At 39.7% G+C, this 26,522-nt stretch overlaps 1 protein-coding gene across 1 annotated transcript in view; it reads right to left on the bottom strand.

Moving 5' to 3' along the window:
- Positions 1–26,522, bottom strand: part of ARHGAP8 (Rho GTPase activating protein 8) — a 70,733-nt gene that overhangs the window by 2,693 nt on the left and 41,518 nt on the right. The window contains exons 9-12 of the mRNA XM_075507413.1: positions 20,212–20,285; positions 9,296–9,373; positions 8,503–8,631; positions 5,354–5,457 (exon numbers count right to left, since the gene is read on the bottom strand). Of these exons, the coding sequence (XP_075363528.1) occupies positions 5,354–5,457; positions 8,503–8,631; positions 9,296–9,373; positions 20,212–20,285 (385 nt within the window). The remainder of the gene's footprint in view (positions 1–5,353; positions 5,458–8,502; positions 8,632–9,295; positions 9,374–20,211; positions 20,286–26,522) is intronic.

Here is a 26,522-nt window from a genome sequence, read left to right as displayed (position 1 = left end):
AGGGACTGCGTTCTGGCCCTTGGGTCAAGTGGCTCATACTGGCTGCATCCACACTGTGTAATGTTGTACTGTGAAACCCCTGTGGATCAAGGACAAATTATTTTTTGGTGTTTCTTTCAGCTGAAAGTCTCTAAAATAACCTGAGAGCTACAGCCCATCACATTGTGTTTTCTATAGCACAAAACCAAAGATATGTGCTGTATATCCTAAGGCAGGTACCTTAAGTGTATACAGGGCAGGTACCCTGTGATGGCACAGAAGCATGTAGTATAGTACTGGAGGACAGTGGAAGGTGGAAAGAGCCAAACCTGTTGCAGTTGTCTTCCCCCGGTTTTTGGGAGTGCTCCCTGACACACTCCATCCCGCAAGTCCTGCACAGGACACTGTCTTCAAGCACTTGGGCCCCTCACTACAAGAGACATTGAGGTGCTGGAGCGTGTCCAGAGAAGGGCAACGAAGCTGGTGAAGGGTCTGGAGCAGAAGTCTTATGAGGAGCGGCTGAGGGAGCTGGGGTTGTTTAGCCTGGAGAAAAGGAGGCTGAGGGGAGACCTTATCACTCTCTACAACTACCTGAAAGGAGGTTGTAGAGAGGTGGGGGTCGGTCTCTTCTCCCAGGTAACAAGTGATAGGACGAGAGGAAATGGTCTCAAGTTGCGCCAGGGGAGGTTTAGACTGGATATTAGGAAATTTTACTTCACTGAAAGGGTTATCAAGCATTGGAACAGGCTGCCCAGGGAAGTGGTTGAGTCGCCATCGCCGGAGGTATTTAAAGGACGTTTGGATGAGGTGCTTAGGGACATGGTGTAGTGGTGGCCTTGGTAGTGTTAGGTTTACGGTTGGACTCGATGATCTTAAAGGTCTTTTCCAACCTATACGATTCTGTGATTCTGTGATTCTAGTTGAAACGCACCCACCTTAACCTAGCCGCTGCCTTTGAAGGCCAGCGTTTCAGCCTAAAGCAACACCACTGCAAGTTGCTGGTAGAGCTAGATTTGTTTTTTCTCTTTAGGCCAACTATTTCAAAGAATGTTTCTAACTCCAAGATGAAACCATCTCTTCCCACCCACCACCACTCTGAACATTTCAAGGAGACAGTCAACGTTGAAATGATCAACAAAAATACCCATGACACAGCCTCTCCCCTGAGAGAGAAAATCCTTAAGATAAAATGAACCAGTGATTATATCATCTGAGGCAGAGCTACACTAAGCCTTATCTGTGAGTCATCAATCACGCTGACACTTAGGAATTCAAGGGAGACACGGCACGTTGCTTCACTCCAAAATGCACAGCAATCCCTTCCTCAGCAGATCCAAGAAGTAGTGTGCAACTGAATCCAACTCTTTCTCCACAAGAATCTTTGCCGGCTCACCAAGAGCTGCAAGCAAGGAAGCCTTGTCACACCAGTGGCAATGGCTTTATCCCTCCCCGAGGGGATCAGGCTTTACACTATCTCAACCCTGCCACTACTCCAATGCCAGATTTCTTTCTTGAACGACACAAACACATCCACTTCATCTACAAGACTATCATGAGCAGCTGTTTTCTTCCAACACTAGACCACATAAGGGCAGCATGCAGTCAGCCAACCTGTTCACGGGCTACCCCTCTAAATAACTGCACCCAAAGCTACGTTCTAAGAAATACAAATTACATCTTTAGCATTTGGACTAACCCCCTTGACTCCTTCTTTGATTCCCTCAAAGTTAGTAACTGTCATCTCTGTTTCAAGTGAAAATACACTTGCTCTGTCAATTTGACAAGCTAATAAAAGACAACTCTCAAGGGACCTAGATCGTATCTTTGAAGGAATCATCTGAACATCACAGAAAACTATTACTACAAAACTACGCAGCTCCAGTTTGTTGTTTTTTTCCCCCCCTTTCATTGGAACATATATAGAAAAATCATTAAGTAATGACAGCTTATATTGAAAGAAAGTCCTCTAGAAAGATAAAACTTGTACATTGCAAAACTCATCATTGGGAACAAACACTGAAGATCTAGTGCCATATCAACAAATGCAAAATATACATCTTCATTATCCCCAAACAAACACCCAGCTCCCCCCAGCAAAATTGTGACAATTTTTTTTGGATTCCACATACTTGCATCCCAGCACCCTCATCGATACCGCAGGAGTGAAACCAGACAGCCACTACACTACCTAATGAACTTAAACAGTGAAATACAGAGGGTAGAAACAGCCAATTACCATCACGTTTTAAAAATACAGGGACACCACCATCTCTTTTGCTTCTCAGTCGCAATGCTGAAAGGAACTCCATAAAACATTTTCAAAAGAAAATTACTAGATATTAAAACGCCCACACAAACTGACTGGAAATATAACTTTCTATCCCCCACTCTCAGCTACCTTGCAGACATGCCAACTGCTTGTATCTGCTCCATGAGGCTTAGTCACCTAATCCTTCCCAACAGGCCCTGTCATCTCCAGCCACCCCCAAGCTTTGCTGGTGCTAATTACACTTTTCAATTGGACAAGCGATTGAGACAAAAGATTAATTCAGAGCATTTTTTTTTCCAGCTTGTATCTGGCTTTAACTTTGCTGCTTCAGTTACAGATCTGAAGCATAGCTCATGGGCCCCAAAACCTTGTCCACTTTTTCTAGTTGGTCCAAGTTTGATGTTCTGAATTTGGCAGGTTTTTGCAATGGTTCTTTCAGCCAAGTCAGCCACCCTTCCTCTGCATCAGGCATGACTGCAGGGACAGAAATAAGCAGCAGAGAGGAAAAGTGTGTAAGCGTAGAGAGGGGGCTGTTATCAGCTGGTACCAAAACGAAAGACATGGTTGTAAAAACACAATCTAGACAATATTATTGCCTCTACAAACTTTCCTGATTGTTTAGCCTTGGACTGTCATGGAAAACTACGATTATAGTTTTCTACTAAATGGTTTCTGGCTTCAGAACTGGGTAACTGTAGCCCTCAGCATGCTTTGCCAAGTAATTTGCAGGAAGACTTCTTTGAGCCCTTTAAGTTTGCATGTGCGTTCATAAATCCACTTCACTGCATGTGCAACACAGGGCTTGTGGAACACAAACACTTGTTTGTGCACACTCATCTCTTGTGAGATCAGCCGAGCAAGCACAGACATTTTTTTTTTACAGACATAATTCAGGGACTGACTTGTGAAAACCGGTCTTTGTTTTCCCTCTTGCTCCTGGTTGCCCAGTGCTGCCTAGGCACCTCAGTCCACTGCAACTCCAAGGGGACCCTGCAAATCCCTCTCTAGTGGCCAGATGCACTGCAAAGTGGAAATGGACAGCTTATTCCTTTCACAGCATGCTGGGCTCATTACTGGCAAAATCATTGCTAATCTAAGGTTAAAGAATTTGGACCTATTTTTGAAATTCAAGTCTTTTACTTCTATAGGAGTTGCACTGTCTTGCACCCTTGGACTAGAAGGAGCTGTTTCATTAAGTAAGGGGGTTGAGACTGCAGAGAAAATATGGATTTTTTTTTTTTTCTTCTTCCACAAGCCTGTATCAAACCTGGAGTGTTCAAAACCTGTATCTAGTGATTACATCCCACTTCATGAAATTACCACAAGTACCTCTTGCACTACTCAAGGCTGAGCTCATGGAAGAATTAAATTGCCTCTTATATGTAAGAAGGTTGATGCTTGCAGGTAAAAACTAGGATTATTGGTAAAGTGCTCTGTTAAAGTTTGAATTGTGGCAGCTTGTGCAGCACACCGATCTGCAGTGAATAGAAATCTCTAGCTCCTAGATTGTTTCACGTTCCCTTGACCTTTCCAAATGCAAATATTCCCTGAGACATTAAGGATGAGAAGTCATGGATCAGCAAAAATTGCATATCTGAGCACTAGTATCAACTTGATGCTGTGCTTTACATAACAAGGCATACTCAAAAATAATGCTATGTTCTGTTGCCCAATTACAGAAAACACTATATAGTACTTTTGCACACCTCATTAACACCTCAAGTGCTCAGCTCTTAAGTGTGTTGAGATGGTGCATCTATTATTGGAACAAAGTCACTTACACGATTCGTAACACTGAGGAGAGATATCAGTTGCTAAAATAATAGCAAATGACATGAGGATTTCCTTAATAGCATTAGAGTTCAGCTAAGCAACAGTAAACGAACGAGTGGGTATTACAGGAACCCTGCAAGTACTGTCTGAGTGAGGGTCATATCAATGTGTTTCCTTTAATCTTGCTTTTCTGTAGTGTTTTGATAGAAAAAAGGATTGTTTCTGAAATATGCTGCTGGCTAGAATATGGCAAACATGATTGTAGCCCAAGAACAGTTACTGAGAGCTAATTCCTCCACTGGTGAAAATCAGCATCATTCCACATACATGATTGCTTTGGTGGGCTCTGAGGACTTCTGAAGGCTAGATCACTTTAGGTGTCAATACACCCTGATCCTCAATTTTAGGCACCTGGGTTTGAAAAATGCAATCTGGAAAAGGCAGTGCATTGGATAAGGCAGAAGGATGGGAAATTTACACTCCTATTACTGTCTTTTCCCACACATGAACTGGCAACCAAAGGATGTCACTAGGCTAACTGTAGTTTGTAATGGATGTTCCCCAAACCCTCACACTTGTGGGGTTTCCAAAAATGCATTTAAAAAATGTCAGCAAATCAAAATGTAGGACAAAAGACACATGATTTCATTTATTCTGAAGCATACCAAGAATCCTTGCAAAATGGCATGGTCAAAGTTTTTCATTTAACACTGTAGTAAATTACAGGATGAAAGGCTATTTTAAACAGGAAAATGTTATTTGTAAGATTTAATATAAAAAATTTTGGTGATTGTTGTTCTAAAGCTCATTAATATTTGTATCATTTTCTAAACTGACACTAATTTATTTGGTGTTTTAGTTGCTCAAGATTTATACTTTGGAGAAAAAAAAAGGTAATTTCAACTATTTTTTCTCTGGCACTGAAAATTACACAACCACTATTTTCAGGCTTTTTTTCACTCCAAAATAGGAAAAACCCAAAACCTAAATCAATACAAACATACATTTGTGAATGTGGAGTCGGGGGGGACAGGACTTTTAAATATTCCAGTACAAGCACAGTTCCATTTAAATTTACACAGTAGTTTTCATTACACCTAAAGAATTTCATGGTGAAGGGATGGCCAGACAATTGTTTAGCAGTGATTCTTATTAGCACTGGAGGGTTCTGCATCCTGGGTTCACTCTGTTGGCAAGTACTGCACCACCACCTCACCATATTTTAAAAATTCTTCAGTTTTATTGTCTGTGGAGATTTTCAATGTTGAATTATCAAGAACAGATTTAGAAAGAAAAGACTGGCACTACTTTGTAAGTGTTGCCTATACTCACCATATGGAGAAAGCATATAAGATATTTCAGAACAATGTAATTGTGTTCAGGAAGTCCTTGAATGATTTGCTTACATCTGGTGACTCGTAAACTGCTCTCCACACCTGCAATGTCAAAGTCAGTCTTAACTCCAAAACATCAGCTATTACCAGAAATAATACCTTATTTATATCTGCTGGAATTACTTTAGATATCTGTCTGTAAAACTTACCACAACATTCAGCTCTACTAACCTCCACGACCACAGTAACAGGGTTATCCCTTTGAATGACCCTATCATATTTTGTATTATCATATATCTGGCTAAGACTAACCTCCAGCGTATTTTCTCGATTCAGTGAAATTGCCAAAATAATTTGTTTGCTAGAGAGGACTTTCCAAGGTCTTGATTTGTATCCTGTTATCTCTCCACGCACTGAATCCAGATGTCTACTTTTTATGCTCTGATTGTATTCTTGCTGAGACATAGTCCTGCCCAAAATGCTCTTTTGGCACTCTACTAACTTTAAAAACACTTTTGTGATTCTGCAGGAAACTATTTTCTCTTGCCAAAAATTTATGAGATGGCCACTTGGGTGGGTAAGAATTTTCTCGAGATGAACCTAAGCAGGTTTATTAACTCATTTCTATGGATGGGCAAAACCAGAACTGGACCCCAAACTCCTTGCATCATCTAGACAGTCTGGGTGAGAATTATGCTAACACTGGATAATATTTCAAATGCTGTTCTAAGTAACTTTTTTTTTTCCTGGATTATTGTAATTATTTTAGTACTGGAAGTTTAACACCAATTTGGAGAAAGGTTTGATGATTATGATCATGCCTGACCTAACCAGGTCATCTGCGATGGTATTTTTTTTGCATTTGTTGCATTTCTCTCTCCCTCTCCCTGACACAGCTAGAGGTGCGCGTAAGTATGCGTGCATGCACAAAATTCCAGCATGTCAAATGTTCCCTTAAACTCTGGATTAAATACATGAAGCTATACTGTGGTGAGCTGTGTTGACATTTTTCCTACTGTAAAGCTACCAGTTTCCATAAGACACAATAATCTGAATCCCAAGAATTTTTTTGTCAGCCTTCTGCAGAGAAAATAATGCAGGAAGTGTAGCAATACTGGGTAAAGGAACTCTTGTTAGCAGTTTTCATGACCTGCCAAAGAAGAAGTTCTTTGACAATTACAAACAAGGTTTTATTAATCTTTTTAGTCAGTCACTTGGCTAATTTATTTCACAGCTCTCATCAATAACTCTTTAAAAAAATGTTTCAGATGAGACACTAAAGAGAAAAGTTTCACTATTTTTTCAAAGTACTGCAAAGCAGAGATACTGTATTTCTGGGTTTGCAGGTTAAGAGATGTAATAGATACATCACACACTGCTCTGGTGTCTTCCGGAAGACAGAATGAGAATTTTCAAACCATCCCAAGACAGCTGTCTGCGATCACACCTCTTCAAAGCTCCCTTCTGCACTGTATTCACAGAGAATATGCCTTTGCTGCAGTCCAGCTTGGCTCTCAAGCTTAAGACCTTTTAAAATCAGGATATCACCACAGCATAAGGAAAAGACAGTGGACATCACACTGCATAACAAGAAAGCCCAAGGAGAAATTATCTTAAACTCCACTTTTCAACATACTTTGTCAACATTTAAAATGCCAGTAAACAAAAATAACATGGAATGAACGTTTCACAGGCGCCTTGCCAAGCAAAACTTCCCAGTGTTCCTAGGACAATGCATTGCTCTCAGATTCTTTTCAGACTTGTTCTCATTTTTCACTTAGCTCTATCACAAAGTAATATCATGTCCAGAAAGTCAGCACAAGATTACTTTGGTAAAAATTAGCATTTATACATCCTTTTTCCAAATTTCCCCTATTCTTTCCAGTTCTGAGTGACTATCCTTAGTCCCTCCATTTCTACCACCTTCCTATGAATAGACCTGTTTTTCTCAATGCCCTGAGATATTTATTGTGTGAACAGATGAATCCTTGATTTGGAAGGTGGTGATCTACAGACTTGCAAATAGCAAAACACTACAGAACTTCAGAGGATTCTGAACATGACCTGATTAAGTTTTTTAATGGAAAAACATGAATAAAGTTGACATGAAACAGTATGCGCAGATGCTAGTGACGGGCACAGTATAAGAATTTTAGCTAGAATACAGTATAGCTAGGTACAGTAATTGCTGTACTTCTACACTTTACAAACACGTAGCACTTGAGATTTATCCCCAGTCTGAATTATTTTAGTGCCCTACCCCAACAGCAACAGTCATTATAGCGATGATAACCTACACTTTACAACAGCACCAGCCCATGGTTACCAGAGGTACACTAACAGACTGTTGGAAGCCGTACTCCATTTAGATACAATTTCCTCAAAAAGCAGGTTTTGGAAAAATGTGTGCTTGTGACTGGAAGCCCTATGGGTTCCCTGCTAGCCTGAGTATAGCCTGGATGGCAAAATACCAGTCTCTACAGGTACTAGGTACTAACTCCCAGATGTTCTGGGATCTCAGATATTCAAGCCCCATGTATTAGGGGGTTGCCTTGCCAACACTATAAACTCCTAGGCCCTGATGAAGGCCACATAATTAAAGTTTTATAATTCATAGTTTCATGTGGTACCAGATCTTTAGATAATCAATGTCTTCTCACAGCTTTAGATCCTTTTTTCCCCCGATATGTTATGCCATGGGAATAGCTGCAATAAAAACGATGCCCTTCCCACAAAAAGGAAAGAAGCATACAAATGACCAACTAAATCTTGTTTCCACAATTCTGCCAATCCTGCTGCTAAAACTAAAGCTGCTTTGACATAACTTGTGTCACTGAGACTGACTCAGTGCTGTGCCATGAAATGGAAATGGAGCCCTGACAGTGAGAAATCTGGTCCAATTCTTAATAATACAGTATGATATATAGATAAACCAGTAAACCTTGTAAAAAGCAGAGAGGGTCTCGGTAACCCTGACCACCTTGCTCTGGTACAGATAATGAGGTTGTCCATCCGTGGCTGCAGTGAAGCACTAATAATATTATATACCTGCAACTGTGTCATGGTTAGCAAACAGCAGTGATTATGAATTAACCAGGTCCAGTTCAACTTGCTGTATAAATTTTTCTAAAACTTATTTATACTCACTGGTGATTCCGAGGATATGATCATAACACTCAAATGTTAGTAATGGCTGAGGGAGTTCCCTAAGGAAAGTCTTTAGGATAACAGCAGGAATATGGATATCATTATAATCATCAAAATTCACAGACTTGCCTAAAAGGAGAAAAAGAGGAAAAAAGGTGTTCAATAATATGTTGTACTTTTTCTTTAAACTACTGCTTAAAAACTGTTTCACACTACATTTTGAACAGAAAACCTCTTGGCTTTCTGCTGCTGGTAACTCCTGGTATTTTATTTTTGTATTTTTCATAGAGTTTTATTAATCTTGCTGTAAGAGATTCTCCCCATAAAGGCATTTCATAAAATGACTTCACAGGGAAGTCAGTGACTTTCAAAATTACTTCACTACATTTCATATATTATTAGGTAAAATTATAGTTCTTTGCCATAACCATGGAAAAACACCAGAGGCAAAATGACCCAGAGACATTGTACTTTGTAACTACAGTAAAGCACGTAGAGGCAATACAAATGTTTATGAAAATATAGACTATTTTTATCTCAAACCTTATAATTCATTAGCTGCTACAGATTTTGTAAGCTCTGGCCTGACATCAACTGGTGACTTGCTATTCAGTAAACGTTAAGTGCCTGTTGCCATCTTTCAGGTTTCTGTACTAGTGCTCTTATTATTTTATGTTACAAATGGTTTTATAATTAACTAATTATAAGAAAGCTAGCATTTCTGCTTTACCAACAAAACCAAGATCAACAAAGCCCTCGCACTATTACTGGCAATAGTATGATGACAACTTACCCTGATTGTAGAGTTTCTGAACATCTTTGATAGTCTGGATGCTGGCTGACCTTCTGAAGAGGCCCTCTACTTGTAGTCCTGAAAAAACAATTAATGCAGGTCTCACCTGTCAAAGCTGTCACTCTCTTGTTGTTCTCTATAGGTTCAGTTGAAAACAGAACAGAGGGAGAAGGTTTGGGAGCAAAGCCACTTGATACACTCATTTTTTAGAAATAAAGTCCTTGAGAATAGAATGTAGGATCAAATCATGTTTCTGCATTGCCTACAGCACTTTCTTTAACATGTCTCATAGAAATACTACCACCTTTTCTTAAGTGTTTTAGAGTGTCTTGCCAACTACAATTTTTCTTTAAAAGTAGCTTTCAATTGCACCTAATGACATAGAAGCAGGAGATTTAGATTTACCAGGCTGCTTATGTACCCACTCTCACTGAGCGTATTTGCAAACTGAGCCCCAAACCACGCCTGTAAATCTATTGAAGTAAATTTTCATAGACATGTTTCAGAGACTTTTGCACAGAACCCCAAGCTCTACTTGAAAGTGCTCCACTGACTAGATTTAGAGGCTTAGCTGGAGTTTAGCTGAATACAGCTCCTAGTTACTTTCTAAGCATTTATGCCCTTGCCTGTTAAATTCCAGGTTGAATATTCAAACTTCAGCCCATGCACTCAGTTCTAGAAGGAGTATGACATCTCAAACTACAATACTTAAGAAGAACATGTGCGGTTACTAAAGGAACCAAATGGACAATAACGATGATCTATTTGACCACTTGCTTTATTCCCGACCAGGTCATGTTTCAGTTGAATAAAGTTACGGCAAATGGCATCACTGTAGTAAAACTGTTCCATTAGATTTATAGCGCAACCTGTCTGAAGGCATGGTTTTTGAAGTGGCAGCTGTGAACAGCTAGCTCGTCAAGGCATTGCCCTCAGCAAACAAGAAGTGCAATAATTTCCCGAGAATTTGTAGAATATTATGCTGGCTGTCAGTGGACTAGAGGTTTTCTGTAGAAACAAGTCTTTCAGAAAATGGACATCATAAACGCTTGCAATTCGGTTTGCAGGAATTGGTTTAATGGTTAATGCTTTAATCTGATGTGAATCTCACTGTATAAACGACAATGTAATAAATATCAATTTTTAACATGTTTATGCCTTTATTGGCTAAGCTTTCAAGAGTCTAATTAAAGACATTAATCTGTAGTGTAGACAGCAGCTGTACTTGTCTGGCCCTGCATCCCATCAATGTTACTGTAATGGCACATAACGCTAAGCTCGTGCTGGATATGTTTTTTGGAGGTCTGAGGGGGAAAAAGCAACTTTTATCCTCATCTGCAGAAATCTGGAATACGGGCAATAGCCGTGCTTCTTCCAGAATTCATTTTCCAGGTCAGCTGAAATGGAATCAACATACAGCGATTTGTTTGATCACAGGTGGCAACAAGCCAACTACCAAAGCAGATATCTCCAATCCTTCTTACATTTGTAGGCAACCTATCCAAATGACGTGACACTAATTAAATGCAGGTTAGTGCAATTGCTAGGAAAAAAGAAAAAGCTATATTCTCCTTCTAAAGTAGGAGAACCTCAACAGCAAAAGAGCCACATCTTTTTTGCATAAAAGATGCTCAGACCAGAAAATAATATATTATAGCAATTTTAAAATAAAGCATGGGTCATAACTTCAGCCTACTGGTAAACAGAAATATGAGACAACAGCAGTTATGCTATTCAAGGGGGAAAACGATGAGCCTGGGTACAGAGACAGCCCTTTTGCAATATATTTTTCTGACTTCTGTGATGCATACAAACTGAGCAGGATACTTTTTTTAGAAGTCTGTGAGTCTATTAATTGCTCTCAGTGCTTTCTGTGTTTAGGCAGGGCAAGGGAAAGCTACCTGAAAACATGATTTGAATGATGGTGTTTCCCATGTCACATAACCTGAGCAGCATTAGCGTATGCCCCCAACTGGGGTCTCATAATAAGGCATGGGAAGGAGGAAAGGCACTTGAAGCCGCTCGTTGGTTATTCCACTGTGATGGATAAATACACAACCTTACACACAGTCAGGAAATACTTTCTCCAAACCTGCCTCTTCTTTTTCAGACACTACAGGAAAAAACCTCCAGTTCTTGGAACTACGATAGTTAAGCTAACACAAGGTGCCTGCACTAAAATAAAATTAATCAGTTTGTCTTCTTTTTGCAGACAAAATACATGCCAGAGCCACCAGAGTTATGGGATGAGGAAACAAAATTGGCTGAAGACAATCCTGGTCATTGCAGCTTAAAGCATTTGTTTTTGTCCTTTTAAAAAAATAATTTTGAAATAGCCTACTTAATTTTTGTTAGTAGTGTTCTTCAATCAAATCCCGTTTACAGCATGACTCATGTCAGCTGTCTCTTTAAAGAGAAATGGTTTTTTTTGTGTACAAGTTGAACTATTTTGCCATTAATAGCATGGGTAACACAGTCCATAGAGAATACCAACCCCGGAGCAGCAGTGCTTGCCAGAACACTGCTAGGGGTTGATGGACATGAGCAGCTAGCCTGGGCTTCTCAGTTCTGATAAACACACAGCTGCACGTCACTCACATATTCTATCAATGCTACAGAGCCTCTGTTGAGATAACTCAGCGCAAACTGCTCCCTGCCCCTCACCAAAAAAAATATAGATAGATAGATATAGAGATCAGTGGACTTCTGCTACCCTGCACTAAACTCTCCAGAACAAAAAGAGCGAAATTTTGTTTTAAATATTAAGTGCTATACAGAAAAACGTAGTATGTGACTAGTGAAGGAGCCATCTGTATTCAATAAAAAGTGATTCTGCAATTGAGAACTTAACGGAGTAATTATTTAAATGTCAGTAATCATAAATGAAAACAGGCAGGCACTTCATTCCACATTGAAATAAGGTGGCTTTTACCACAGTAGACAAAATTTCACAGTGCAATGACACAACTGTGTCACGCTCCGAATTAATAAACTGTTGCTAAAAATACTTAACCCCCTTCTACCCCCCCGATCAGTTGTCCCACAGGAAAGACACAGAAAATCAAAACTGATAAAGATAAATTAAAGCAACACATGCTGTCACATTGCTGCAAACTTGTCAAAGAAAGAGAGATGAGAAAATTACATTCTTTTTCTTTCAATCATCCTTGATTTGAGGGTTGCTGGCATCAAAAACCTCTGTTAATTTTGCTATTTCTCTTCTGAAAGTAGACAAGAGTGAGCATCTGAATTCCTTCTGTCCCAAATTGAGTTTGGAAATGTTTCTTTTCACTGGGGTCCTGCCAAGTCTCAGGAAGTGTCCATCCTGATTTGGAAGCGGGTTTCATTCTCATTAATACAACTGATTTAGACATCTTCTTGCAGATTACCTAATTCTAGTAAGATTCCTTTTTAAAAATTAGAACTAATTTATTTCTAATGTGAGAACTGATGAGTTTATAGCATATTTTAATTGTCCATCTTCAATGTAACATCTTAAATGCCCAAAGTGGTGGCAATTGTGAATTTTTATGCTTAAGACAAATTCGAGATTTTTTTTTTTTTAAAAGCTAGAATACAGTGCAAATTTGAGGAAGAGATTGCACAGCCTTCCTTTCCCTTGTATTCTGTGCAATGAATACAGAACAAAATGAGCATGATGTCTGCAGTTTGTAAAGATGATTTGCGCTGCAAGAAGGTGCACAGCAGATCAAGGGCAAAGGGGAAGAGAAGGGACAGTTCCAGCCCTACTGAAAAGCTGAGCAGCAGCAGCAAGGATGTAGAACTGTGCATCCTCCACAGAACCCAAAGTGTATTTGTGTCCTTGCAGTTTTGAACGGCATAGTCTCTAGCCTTTGGATTTATGAATGAATATTCTCAGTTTACACTTGGCACCTCTGAACATAATTTATTTACAATGCCTGCGCACCAAAATCACAGACTGTGCTTATTACAAGGTTCATTTTTATTTGATGGCACACGAACCAGTCTTGGGATTTATCTCATCTCCATGAACCCGAGGTAAAAACATTCACATGAAAACAAAGGAGCCAAGAACTCAGAAATGCTTATATGGCCAATGTCAAGCTTTCTCAGTGTTGCATTTTTAAAAGATATTTGATTGATCACAAGAAGTGGAGGCCAGGAGGCAAACTCGCTAAGCTGCAGCAATCCAAACGTATTCAGAATGCATAACCATCCATCTCTACCCATTCTGACTATCACCACCAGGATGTATTAATTCACATTAAAAAATGGAACCCAAACTTTCTCCATCAGCAAGATTTGTTGTGCTTCATGGAGGGGATGAGGAGGAAAGATTAATCACTGTTTACCACTGCTTCTGCTATTGAACAGATAAAGGACAGCTTTAGTTGTCACCATAATCGTACCATAGGACATTTACTACTTTATCATTAAACTTCTATAGCATGGTTATTACCATTTCATTTACAAGTCTTAGTCATCGCCCAGGACTCTCCTGTGGTACCAGGAGACAACATCAAACAAAAACTTTGTGGTGCAAAGCCCTTCCTGTCAACAAAAGAGATGAGGTAAGAGAGACTCGGCAAGGGGGGCTACTGCAAGATAATTTTCCTACAGGGGACAGTTATCTTTTCTGCTTTATAATTCTGTAGTGTGATTCCTTCACCATGAGTTTATTGTTCCATCACTTCTGAGCTGCTGCTGATCTCACGTGGTCTCTTTAGTAATCAGTTCTCTATGCAATTTTTTTGTAGCTGCTTCCTTATATGGCCATTCTGTAGAATGCTAATGTTACCAAATTTTGGAAATTTTTACTAATAATCCCAGCAGGTTAGCTTGGTTTTAAATTGTTTAAAACATGGACAAGCATGTCGTTTATACCTTTGGGGATACTCTCTAAAACATAACATATATTAACAATAATAATCCTACCTATGTATTTCAAACTGGTATTTTGCATAAGACCAATACAAATGACAGCGTGTTAATATTTGAGATAGGCTTGAACAACATTCCTGCCCTTTGTAATCTATTTGACATCTTCATGTAGGTCTGAACAGTGCAGTTTATACCCACCATAATGAATCAAATAAAAATTCCCTTAAAAGCTGTTGCCTGACGTCCAGATGTTGGGGGGGTTTGCAAACAAAATACGGATTTTGCCAGGCAGTTCTATTTTTAGTGTGTATCAGTCAGTAGACTCAAACCGTAGGTCAGAGTTTAAAAACTGAGAGAGCATGGTGAATTGTACTAATACTGACCTAAACAAACACCAGCCACACACCAGTTAGCTTTTCATTTATCACGATACCTTATATCCAGCCTGTAACCTGCTTTTCTAGAAGAAAAGACATGCAAGTAAAAGACACGAAAGGGAACTTCTGCTGTGACATCTTATTAGAGTGTAAAAGCAGAAGTGCATTTCTGAATCCTAAAGCCTACAACAGATAAAACCGCCTGGGAGGCTGGGCAGCTCTGAAGCAAAGCGGGCCCCTCTCTGCCCTGCCGGGTTGGTGTGGGCAGCACCAGCAGCTTCAGCCACCTGCACAACCCCGTCCCTGAGCGTTACGGAAGCCATACGCACAAAGATGCATCCTGCATAGCATGGCATTGCTTATATTCCTGGTTACCAAAATGGTCGGTTAGAAGTGACAGCCCCCATTTACAGTCTCACTTCAGCACAGAATAGGTTGCTGAGGACATGCGGGGTCATATGAACCAGAGAAAGAAAATTACTACCTGGTGGCTCCATAAGCTGGGCTTTTTGGAGAAAGGGCCTGTGAGCAAAGCATCAAGATCATTACCGCCAAAGGAATGACACCAGGTTAGAAACACTTATGAATTGTTCTGACAAGAGACTGAATATTTAATTAAGGAAGGTAATTTCTCACGGCATGGTAGAGATAAGGTAGTACCAAAAAAAAAAAAAAAAAAAAAAAAATCTTATTTAGTGCAACTGCAAGTCAACCCTTGCATTTATAAACTAGACAGATGACGAGGTTGTGGTTTTGAGGCTGAGCATTGGAAAAAAAGTGTCCTCTGGTTTGCTGGTTACTATGAAGATCTAGTCACAAATGTCCTATGTTAAATCTACCCTTCCTCTTTGGCCTGACTAAATCATCAGTTGGGTTCAGGGTGATACCGACCCCTTACTTCTGAAATTAAGAGCACTTCTCTGGTTTGGTCCAGAAGATGAGCTCTGAGGCTTAGTCTTAATGAGCTGATGATTTTCTCAGATACTCAGAACTCATTTTAGGAAACCAATTCTTCCCCTGTGAAGGTTAGCAGGAACTGAAATTAAGCATTTTTAAAATTCAGTATTAAAAACTTTTAAAACATTTTTTACTCTAAAGTGGAGCTAGAGTGAAAGTGGTAAAATGGTTACTTTCTCTTTGTTTGTTGAAAAAATAACATGAAAATTATTATAGAAATTAAGAAACTTAGTTTATTGTGTTTATTGTAATAGTGTCTGAGGCACCAGCCATAATAGATCTCACTTATATAAAAAATACAAACAGATGTAGAGGAATCTCTGCTTATGGTAGATTCTTTAGTCTCTGTTAAGGTACTGGGTGACTTATGAACTGGATCCAGCGAGAGTCATCTTGCTCAGAAACAGCTATCTAAATATGCAGTCGGATAAATACACGAGGAAGAAACCCGCGCTCACTGTCATAACGCTAATTTGGCAGTTAGGGATGAGGACATGCTTGCTGCTGTCAGAGCCCACTCAATAACTCAGTACAAGAAGGGGAGTTTTGGCTCATTTGTACAGATGAGGATGCCTCCGCACTGGGAAGAACACCTCTGCCAACGGTGTTGTCTGAAACTGAGGCAGAAAATTTAAACATCAAGGAGGAAAAATGTGACATGAAGCAATCTGTCAAAGGGATCGGAGTCATTAAGATGGAAAAGGCCGGGTGAACTTTAGAGACTCAAAGTTTCCTTAGCCTGGTAGCATACTATTGCAGGCTGGTGCCTAGTTTGAATACCAGCACAGTTCCTGCATCAGATCTGTTCAAGAAATAAGAGCCTAAGCAGTACAGAACGGACTTAACAGCTGTCAGAGGGTCTCTGATATTTCGAGAAATCTTAACCCTGTTGATGAAGCCTGATTTTGCAGAAGCTTTGGTGATCTACGCCAGAGTTTCAGGAACTGATTTCAGGTGCATAGATGTGAAAACGTAGCAATGGGAAGAAAGAGTGGATATACTGCACCTAGGGTGAAAAACAAAACCCACTCCCTGCTAATTCTGCAAGGCTGGAAACTATGCCAAAATCAAATGGAATAGGGTAATGACAGTGAATTTTTGTCATTTCCGGAAGATGAACTAAAGCTCTCACTGTGCTCACGGCCACGTCTGGAGTGCAAACAACGCTGCCAGTCAGCCTCCCGGGCCTGTCAGCATGGGAACCGACACTCGCTGAAGCTGATGGCAGAATTGAGATATTCCAGATTTAGAGAAAGAGTTAAAACCATAGCAGACAGCAGGTACAACAGATACCTGCACACTTATAATCAAGTGCAAAAAAATGCATGTCTATCACCTACTGCTTAACAGCCTTGGCATGGCAGGTACTTGGCTTTCAAGCATCAGCTGGCTGAGAATGTCAGAAAACACTCTACCTGACAAGCCATCTCTCCTTAGAAATCTGGTTTGTGGAGATCTCCTTATGATTGGGAATATGACAGCTCTGAGCAAACCTGGGCTTGGTTGGAAAATATCAATGTTGACAGAGCCCATGCCCTTCCTTCCTGGGGGCACAGAGGGACAGGGAGCTGGGGAAAAAAATGAGATAGTCCGGCTCACAGGTGCATGGCTGGACTACATATCAGTGGCCAGCCTTAACATACAACTAACTTGCAGAGATGCATAAAGTAGGACAAGGGCTTTGTTCAGAAGTATCATCACATTTCCTCAGAGACTATCCTTTACAAACTGTGCTCATGCTGCACCGAACAGAAAAGTTTTTAGCCAAAAAGAGATGACATTTGGAGAAAACCCAAGGATGATTACTGCTTTCAGAATAACAAACATTTCATCTAGGAGAAATTCTGTGATGACAAGGTTGAGCCAACCCTTTCTTTTATCACAACCATGAGAGCTAAAACTTGCTTTTTTTCCCCCTGTACTGCGCAGTTGGCATTGCTGCTTCAGAAAACTGTGGGTATCTGAGCTAGACTCAGCAATTGCTGAGAGGGAAGAGTATGGGACTGGTGCAATAGTGATGAGACAAAACACCCAGAAGGAACAAAAGGAAGACACGGAGGAGGTTTTGTGTCAGATCGGTGCAAGAATTACTAGTTATTGGTCAGCAGCACAATATAATGATGGCCATAAACCTCCTATTTCTTTAAAATCTTTAAATATGTCCAAGGAAGTGCCAGATATGCAAAGCCTTCCTCCCAAGCAGAGCCAAAAGTTTGAATCAATTAACATTTCAGTGACTAAATTTTCACTCAATTTCTAAATAATAACAGCTGTGAGAAGTAATGATGTCAGTGCACATTCATCCTCATTTTAGCTCTCTTGGCTCCTGTGATTAGTGAGGAAGAGGTATTTGCCTATTAAGATAAGCTAAATATATGTAAGGATGATTGTTTCGTAACAATTTAAAACGTGAAAAAGTCTGGCTTTCATCTGCAGATGGGGCATGCACTGATACACTACAAGCTCTAATTATCCACTTACAATTATAATTACAGGGATTGTCTCAAGCTGCCAGTCACTCGCCTTCAATGTTCTTAGTAGTGAACTATTTACATTCCCTGTATCCAACCATAATATTTGATACAAGCTACACCTGCAAAGTTTTCATTAGCACCAGTCTGGAAACAGCACATTCAAACAGCTTTATGTGCTTGAGTGGAAATCCTGAATTTGGACCAAGAGGCCTGCAATAAAGTCTATTAGGAACTCTTAATCTACTGCAGATCAGTAGATACCTTTAATAGCAGAACTGGCCCCACTCCAGTACTTGGCCTTGGCTGCTGCAGGTATTTTGAAGATAAATCAGCAATTTCAAGAGGCAAAGAGCTAGCTGTTCTGTACACAAGCATCCCTATAGATGCTGTGCTCCACTGCTTGCAACCTGTAAGCAGGTATCCACTGCAGTGGATATCTCTCTCATTCTCCTACGCGTATCATTAATCAACTTCAATCAAGGTATGAAACCCAAACAAAAATAAAATGGGCAGTTACTTAATGTTCTTATTTACCATGGGGTAAGCTAAAATACGAAGGAGCATAGCCTAGCAATGAGGGCAAGATACTAAGTGTCTAGTCTGTCCTCATTTAAATCAGTATGATCTTGCACTGATTTAAATGAAGCCAGGATTTCTCTTGCGAATCAGGAATAAAGCTGAGAAGCAACATTTTTCTTGCCCCCCCCCCCCCCCCCCTTCACAAATGTGAAGTCTATTCAGTACAAGTTTTTAAAAAGTTTGAAATTTCTCACTTAGGGTTCAAATAAACTCAATCTCAGACCAATCCCTAGTGGCAATAGTTAAAATGAACAGAGATCAATGATGCATACTATTTGAATACTGAAAGCAAAATGTACCTTGTTCAGAATGACAGCTCAAGGATACAAATTAAGAATTGGGAATATTGTGAGATACAGGTTTTGGGTGAGCCTGTCTACAGAATAATATAATTTACTCAATTTATATTTTATATTATTTGTGTTCTGTCAATACAAATAGCTCTTTAAATGAGGAAAATCTCAGCTAAAACTCATTTAACAGCAATATAGAGATCTGAGTCTGGTTTTTGTCTTAACAAAAATCATGCTGATCCTCAAAATTTCTTCAAACATTAACCAAATTTAATGGCATATTAAACACCAGTGATGTTTCCTTTTTTTTTTTTAAATAACTGAACCAAACACATTTTTATTTTCTTCATTTGACACACCTATTAAAAATTCACACCCTTCTTTCAGGGATCTTAGGAATCATTCCCAGTTCTGCCACTGTGTGATGTTGTGCCAGTCACATAACTGTGTTATGCTCTGTTTCTGTTCTGTCACCTGTAAGATAAATGTACCTAGGCTATAGATTTGATACTGTAAGATTTAGCAAACATTTGTGAAACTCTGAGGCCTTGGAGCACAAAGGCCTATGAAAACATTGCTGTGATTGCCTTAAAAATTAGGGATCAAAACATAAAAATCACATTACGCTGGGAAAAGGAATTTCAAGACTGCAGCCTTATCTCTGACTTTCTCCCTGCATGCACCTTTGTCCCTGTGTAGGGAATACAGTGCACTTACCCTACAGATAGCACCTGATATTTGGTCCTTTATGTTGGTCAGGTATGCACTGGGGAGCTCAGTAGTATAGCCAGCGGTTTGAAGTCTACCCTCTCTTTGCCCTGTACATGAAGGTGATATAGAGAACTCAGATTTGGACACTCCCATTTTAAATATGGGTCTCTGTAATCCGTATCTCTATATAATGTAACTATAGATAGGAACTGCAGTCAAAGGGTCAGTAAATGCCAGTAAAAATATTTTGTGAAGGGAGGACTTCAGGCTTACTCTTGCAAAACATGTTTTTCAATGAGTTTTTATGGCCACTGGTTCTATAAAAAAAATTGGTTTTTACTGGGAGTTCTAATTAAAACCAACAATATGATATGGGTTGACAATGTGTATTTCAAGACATCTTCTCTCATTTGCTATTCCCTAATTAATCCTAAGTGCAAAAAGTTTTTGAGGTTTTTTTCATAGTGGGACAATAATCTGATAATAAGTATTCCCTATCCATCAAAGCTCTCAAGGCAGTACCCAATTGCCACTCAGGCTTTCAGGATATAAACATATCCTGTGTAGCTGTAAACTTTGCTGAATCAGGCGCTGGGCATTATACGGTTTCATACTATTGTCCTTGTTCTGAAAGACATATCCTCTTTTGACAGAGAACTCACCTTTTCTTTTTAGGTAGGATACAGTTTCCTTCATTACTGGGGGGATTAGTTCGCCTTTATTTTTGTCCTTGATACTGTTAGGGAAAAAAAAACAACGAAAAAGTAACAGCCTTTAAATGCATTGATAGACAAAGAGTCAAAACCAAGACAGAACAGTCTCAGCAAAAACCTGAGTGATATCTGAGAGCATATGTTAAATTCCACAAATTAAGGAGCCTGCAGCAAACATAAGAGTCCTCCACAACTCTAACAGGCTCTGAACGAGCATCGAAACAAGTGACTTGGACTTCTATTCAAAGAGCCATTCCTAAAGACTTTCTTCTTGCTAGAAAAGCTGTATAACTGCAACAGCGCTGAGTAATAAATAAGTGCTATTTATTGTACTGAAGGGGAGTCAAGGACAGAGCAGCAGAATAATGTTCCAGGCTAACTTTGCCCCTACTTGAGATTGGTTTTGCTCTAGTTTTGTTCCCCTCGCTTGGCGTGCTCCAGCGAGGCTGCATTTAACCATGATGCAGTGATGGCGGCTCCGATTGGATTTGGATGGACGCCGTTAGTGGAATGGCGATTCAAGGCAGCTTAGAGGCAGGCGAGGAAGGAGTATGCAGCGAATGCTTCATAGTAAGTCTTGATCAAGGGGTGCTGCAAGTTTAGGAGCCTTTTATCATGCAGATTTTTCTTTGTCATTTGTCTCTTTTTAAGCCACAGTGTATGTATAATTAAAAGGATATTGTACTATTTATTTTGAAGGCAAAGTGGTGCAGCGAGATTATTAACGCTTTGAATGATTCCCATGAAATGAGATTTCTTTCTCTTTCATGAGTGAACAGTTGAGGCAAAAAAAAAAAAAATCGAACATAGCATTGTCTTGATCTAGACAGCGCAGAAAATTCTGCAATTATCTTCCTTATTTAAAAAAAAAGTCTTTGGCAATTTAAAAAGTATAACAAAAGAGATGGTCAGTATATGCTGAGTATTCTGCTACATTTTTATAGTAATCAACCACAAAATAAAGGGCCAATGTCAGATTTTAAAGTAGATGTAATATATGTTTATGTGTATGATTTCATATTTGATATTTAAAAGGTGACCAGCTCTACTGACAAACTCTAAAGCACCAGCACAAAACAGCACAGAGATCTGTGACTGTATCATGAGAGGCTGCAAATGCTGCAGCTCATCCACAGAAAATGCAAGATGTTTATAGAACATGTAACATAGCCTTAACCTAGTGCTGCTAGCTGAGGTTGCATCTGCAGAGGAGAATGATTCTTAGAGTCTTTCTTTTTCAAGTACTGTGATTTCTTCTCTTTCTGTCTAGGCTTGCTTATTACTTTATTAACATAAAACAACTGATAATAACTGGAGTCTATTTGATACAACTTCTGTAACATTGTTGCATGGAATGAGCAATCCAGTATTATATTTTGTGTTTAAACTACACATAAAAACTACTTTAAAATCATGGAGGAGTAGGGAAATTGTCAAATCCTCCCCTCTCCCTCACATTTTCCCTATGCCTATGAAGGGAGTTAGAAGAGGATATGCAGACTGGTTACTTTTGGACCTCCAAGCTTAGGGAGGTTAGTCACTCCCTGCTTCACATATGGGGGCGGTGGGGGTGTTCCTCCAACGGGAAGACTCAGAGCAGGATCCTGACTTCGGTAGTGAGTCACCCTGTGGTTTTGCCTTACTCATAAACTGACAGGGGAATATACTTCATGCTATTCAGTCATTCAGCCATCAAACATTTTGATCTCATTCATCACTCCAGGAACACAATGCTGAGCCACCAGTGCCACTTCTTCCAGTTGCAGTTTTGTTGCCCACCCCGTCCTACTCTTCCTCTTTCATGTCTTGCATGTTATTTCCCCTAGCGCTATATAAAACAATACAACTTGTTACATGATTGCAAAAAACTTGTTAATCCAGCTCCCAGAGCTCCTTCTACTATTTCAAATACCTAGACCACTCTGCTGTTTGAAAGGAAATAAATTGTTCCTTCAGCTGCAGAACTAATGAAGTTGATCTGCTATGGATTTGTATCCTACGTCCTACCTGTCTCCTCATCATAATAATCCGAGATAATTTCCTTATGTCTTCTATAGCCTCACTTCCCTTACATAGTATTTTCATTTCCTCTCCTCTCTACCTTGTATTTCCTCATAAGGTAAGGAGTAGCTCATAATTAATCATCATCTAAACACTAACTAGTGCACCAGCAGACCAAAGACAACAGAAAACTGAATTCCTGCTACAGTTTCTATCCTTCTAGCCAATGATTTTTAAAAGCTTGTAATATTTGTGAGAGCTCCGCTCCTCTGTCAAATTTGGTTGACATAAGCCCATAGCTCTTCCATGAACCTAACTAAAAATCAATCAATTGAACAAATTTTTCCTGCTCTTTTTCAACAAAGTATCCATACCAGAATCTAAGGTGTACAAAATTCAATACTGCTCTATGTGTGGGTTAATACTACTTTGTGGATACTGCTGTATCTCTATCTAACAGGAACTGTTTACGAAAGGGGAATTTTCCTTGATGTAAACATACATAAGAGTTTTGATAGAAAATATAGCCAAGTTTCACAAAACCATGTTCATAACATGGTAATTTTAGCCTTTTGACCAAATAAATTCTACAATGTATGCAATGAACTTCCAGAAAGAAAGACTACCAGCAAGGAACGAGTTTAATTCAGATAATCCTAAAGTATGATCTTTTATATCTTTTATATGTTAGTAATTCTCATCATTTGCTGCTGCTTGCAAGTACGATCTTCAGATGAAATGATACAACTTCTTGGCCTTACACACTGGCAAGGCACCATTAATTCAATATGAAACAGTACTGGACTTGCTGGAGTAATCATTCTCTGCAGTATAACACCACCACAATAATGGCCAGAAGAAAGATTTATGACCTGACTTGTAAGACCAAGTCCAACCTCAATCTTCCCATTACCACAGACATCTTACAAGAGCTAAACCAGAGGCCATAAGTGCTTCATGAAAAAAAAAACCTCACTGACTAGAGAAGGCCATGGCTTGAAATGCTACCAGGACCAAGTTTACGACCTAGTCCTCAGAGCAGCATCCTCCTCTTACCCACAGGGACAATCAGGTACCTCTGTAAAATATCTCTCCTAGCAGCAAAATTCTCTCAGCCCCTTTTAGGATATGTATCCCGTCACTCCTAGTCTCTCCTGCTCTTTCCAGCTTCAACAATCTTACAACAGTTTCATGCATGATGGTGACACTGTAGAGCAGAAGGTCAGTGTAAGTGTTACAACCATGCAGGAGTTGTGCAGTGCTCTCAGACCAGCTCCGAGACCCAGATTGTTCTCCCCTTCCCCCTGCCTTCTACCTCGACCCTGGAGAGGAAAAATTAATAACTAACTTTGCTTCAGTACCATGAGCTCTCATACCACCCCCTGCAAAAGTTGGCCACAGCAAAGGGAACAGAGCCACACAAACACAGAACACGTGAACCCCCCTACCCTGCTCTGAAAGGCAGCTTCTGTATGTGAATTATTTTCTCTCGCAGCAGATCAGTGTTGTATAACAACCCTGCTGCAACAACATAGAACAAAACAGGCAGTGAGACTGTGCAGCCCCATTAATAAATTAGCCTTGCTAATAAACCACACAAGGAAGGAAGTTGTAGGGGTTCTTTGCACAGCATGCAAAGTTGAAATCCCCAGCGAAATGATATCCCCCGGTAAGGGACTAAACAAGGAAAGGGGCTTGAAGATGAGGTCAGTGCCAAGGTCAGTGTTTGGGATACCAGCGAGGAAAACCCTGCAGCTTTCAAGGTAAGGGAAAAACACCCCCACATTTCTTTTAGCCTTTCTAATAGGGGAGTTATAACACACTCCTTGTGTGTCAAATAATTTTGTTTCGTGTATTCAGATCGGTACCCTAAACATTTAGGGCAACTTTTATTAAAATTAGTTGAAAGCCTAATTCACTTAAATGGGAACATCATCAAGACTTTAATTTGCTTGGAAGCTGTTACATCTTTATTATTGACAATTTAAGCTCATGGAACCCATTCTCAGCCTCTCCAAAGTTGCACTGATTGTTTTTGCTTTCTTACAGCTGCTCACTCCAGAGGCACCAAATAGCAACCCAGCAGCTTTTATAAATGTTTTCTAATTATTATTGTTACCCATAAATGTGTTTCCCATTTCAGTGTATAAATAGCAAACTGATTATTTACAGCACTTGCTCCTGCTGAGCACTAGTTTATCTGTCAGAGAGGTGAGACAAATAACAGGCTATAATTTGTAATAATAAAACCTACACATCATTTTTCTTTTTCTAGGAAGAAAGATACAGTTTCTGCACTTCTACAATTTTCTACAGGATTCCTGTTTCCCTTGAAAGAAAGGTTCCATTCCCAGTACAATGAAAGAGGTCCTCAAGATAAATGGTATTTTAAAATAGAGTAGGATATTCATTGAAAGTCACAGGCAAAGGACTGTTCTGTTTTTGCAACACTGAGGAAAGCTGGGATGCATATATTCATAGCATTTCACAATGCGGGACACAGCGTTCAGTTTACTGGACCTAAGGTGACAGAAAATAATAGGGACATTACTTCAGCTAATGTAAATCAGACTGGCTCAGAGGTCAATGAAATTACCCCGCTATCCTCTCTTTGTGGATCCTGTCAAGTAATCTGCATTTTTCTTGCCTTGTTCAGGATGGTGTAACGAGCAGCTGTGCTTTATGATGGACAATGCAAACCGACATTGGAGATCAGGCACTACTACGGGCAATTTGAAATGAGAGATCTCTTACTCTTTCTGCTTAAGAGACGAGCATAACAGAGCATTTCAGTGCACAATACAGTTTTCTGTAACTGATTCACAGATCTGAATCGTATTGCAGCAACACGTCAGATTCAAGAAGGATCTATTCTGGTAAACACAGTAGCCAGGGAGAATGAGTACTCCTCACTATAGGATATATGATTAGTTGCTGCAACACGTTATATACCCAATGACTCATTTCTAGACAGTGGACAGTTATCACGAAAGGCCTTTACACATTGTTCTGAAGTGTCATTAAGTATTCTTGGCTGATAATCTTTCTCTCTCTCTGCTTTTCCTCTTCTTTTCATTTTTTCCCTGCTGAGACACGCTGAGATTTGGTTTAGAATGCATTCTTCCTCCCTGGTCACACATGCACAGCATGCACAAGCAGAAAGATTATGACCAAAAGGAAAGCACCCTGAAATGTTTATGGTAACAATTCAACAAGCAAAAGCTGTACAGTTGTGGCAATTTTGTGCATTTTCTCTGCCCCCTCGCCCCATCCATAGCAACAGATAGAAAAACAAAACATTTCCTCTCTTCCCACAAAAGATATTTAATTTTAGATTTTAAAACCAATCAGAGAAAACAGAACAATGTCAATAGCTAGTCAAGGTCAACTCCGTGTTCTGTGCTGGAGCTCAGCTGTAGCCCTCCTTGATTACAGAGGCAATCGGGTGCAGCAACAGGGGTTTATAGGAGCTTGCTGAACATACAGCAGAGGACAATGATGCTGCTTGGCCCATATAGTCTATTACTAATTCCTTTAAAGTGTTGCAAATTTAGGAAGCTTCATTCATGCATTTTAACTGTATTTATCTGATCAACATAAGCAGAGGGTCCCCCAAATTTTTCCTTGCCTTTTTAAACATAAAATCTTTACTAATGGCTTTTAGAATAAAAATCCCATTTTTCACCCTGACACGCAGTGCAAACTAGTGAGGATATATACTGAATAGCTGTTTCCTGCTGCTCTACATTTTATGCGTGAAGGTAGCATTGCTGAAAGAACAGAAAAATTGTCTTGCTATATCCACACAATACATGAACGTTCTTTGAAATGTCTGGATCTATAAAAGTGATAGCTACTGGTGAGTAACAGAAAGTCATTTCCATAGTACTGTAGTACTCTCCTCTGTCAGTCTCTGATCACTACAAGCTGGGACATCATACCCGAGGAACTACCACTGTACGCTTGCCCTGTTCTAACACCGCTCCCTGCTAACATCTGATATTGCCCTCTATTGGAGACATGATGTGAGGCTTGATAAACCTTTAAACTAGCTCATTACGGTTGTTATTATCCTCACTCTATCTGCACATAAGAAGCCTGAATTAGCAAGTTAGAGAAGGACATAATAAACACTAAACATGCAAACTATCCCGCCCATTCTGTGCTACACATTCTTAAGTACCTGTCAAATCCGAGCATGTATTCCCATTAAATTATAACTGAAAAATTAAGTGTGGACAAAATCTCCTCAGGAGGAC

This window comes from Mycteria americana, chromosome 1, assembly GCF_035582795.1.
Source record: "Mycteria americana isolate JAX WOST 10 ecotype Jacksonville Zoo and Gardens chromosome 1, USCA_MyAme_1.0, whole genome shotgun sequence".
In the NCBI taxonomy this organism is placed as follows: domain Eukaryota; kingdom Metazoa; phylum Chordata; class Aves; order Ciconiiformes; family Ciconiidae; genus Mycteria; species Mycteria americana.
Note: the sequence above shows the minus strand (reverse complement) of the source record. Positions and strands in the feature narration are given on the sequence as shown.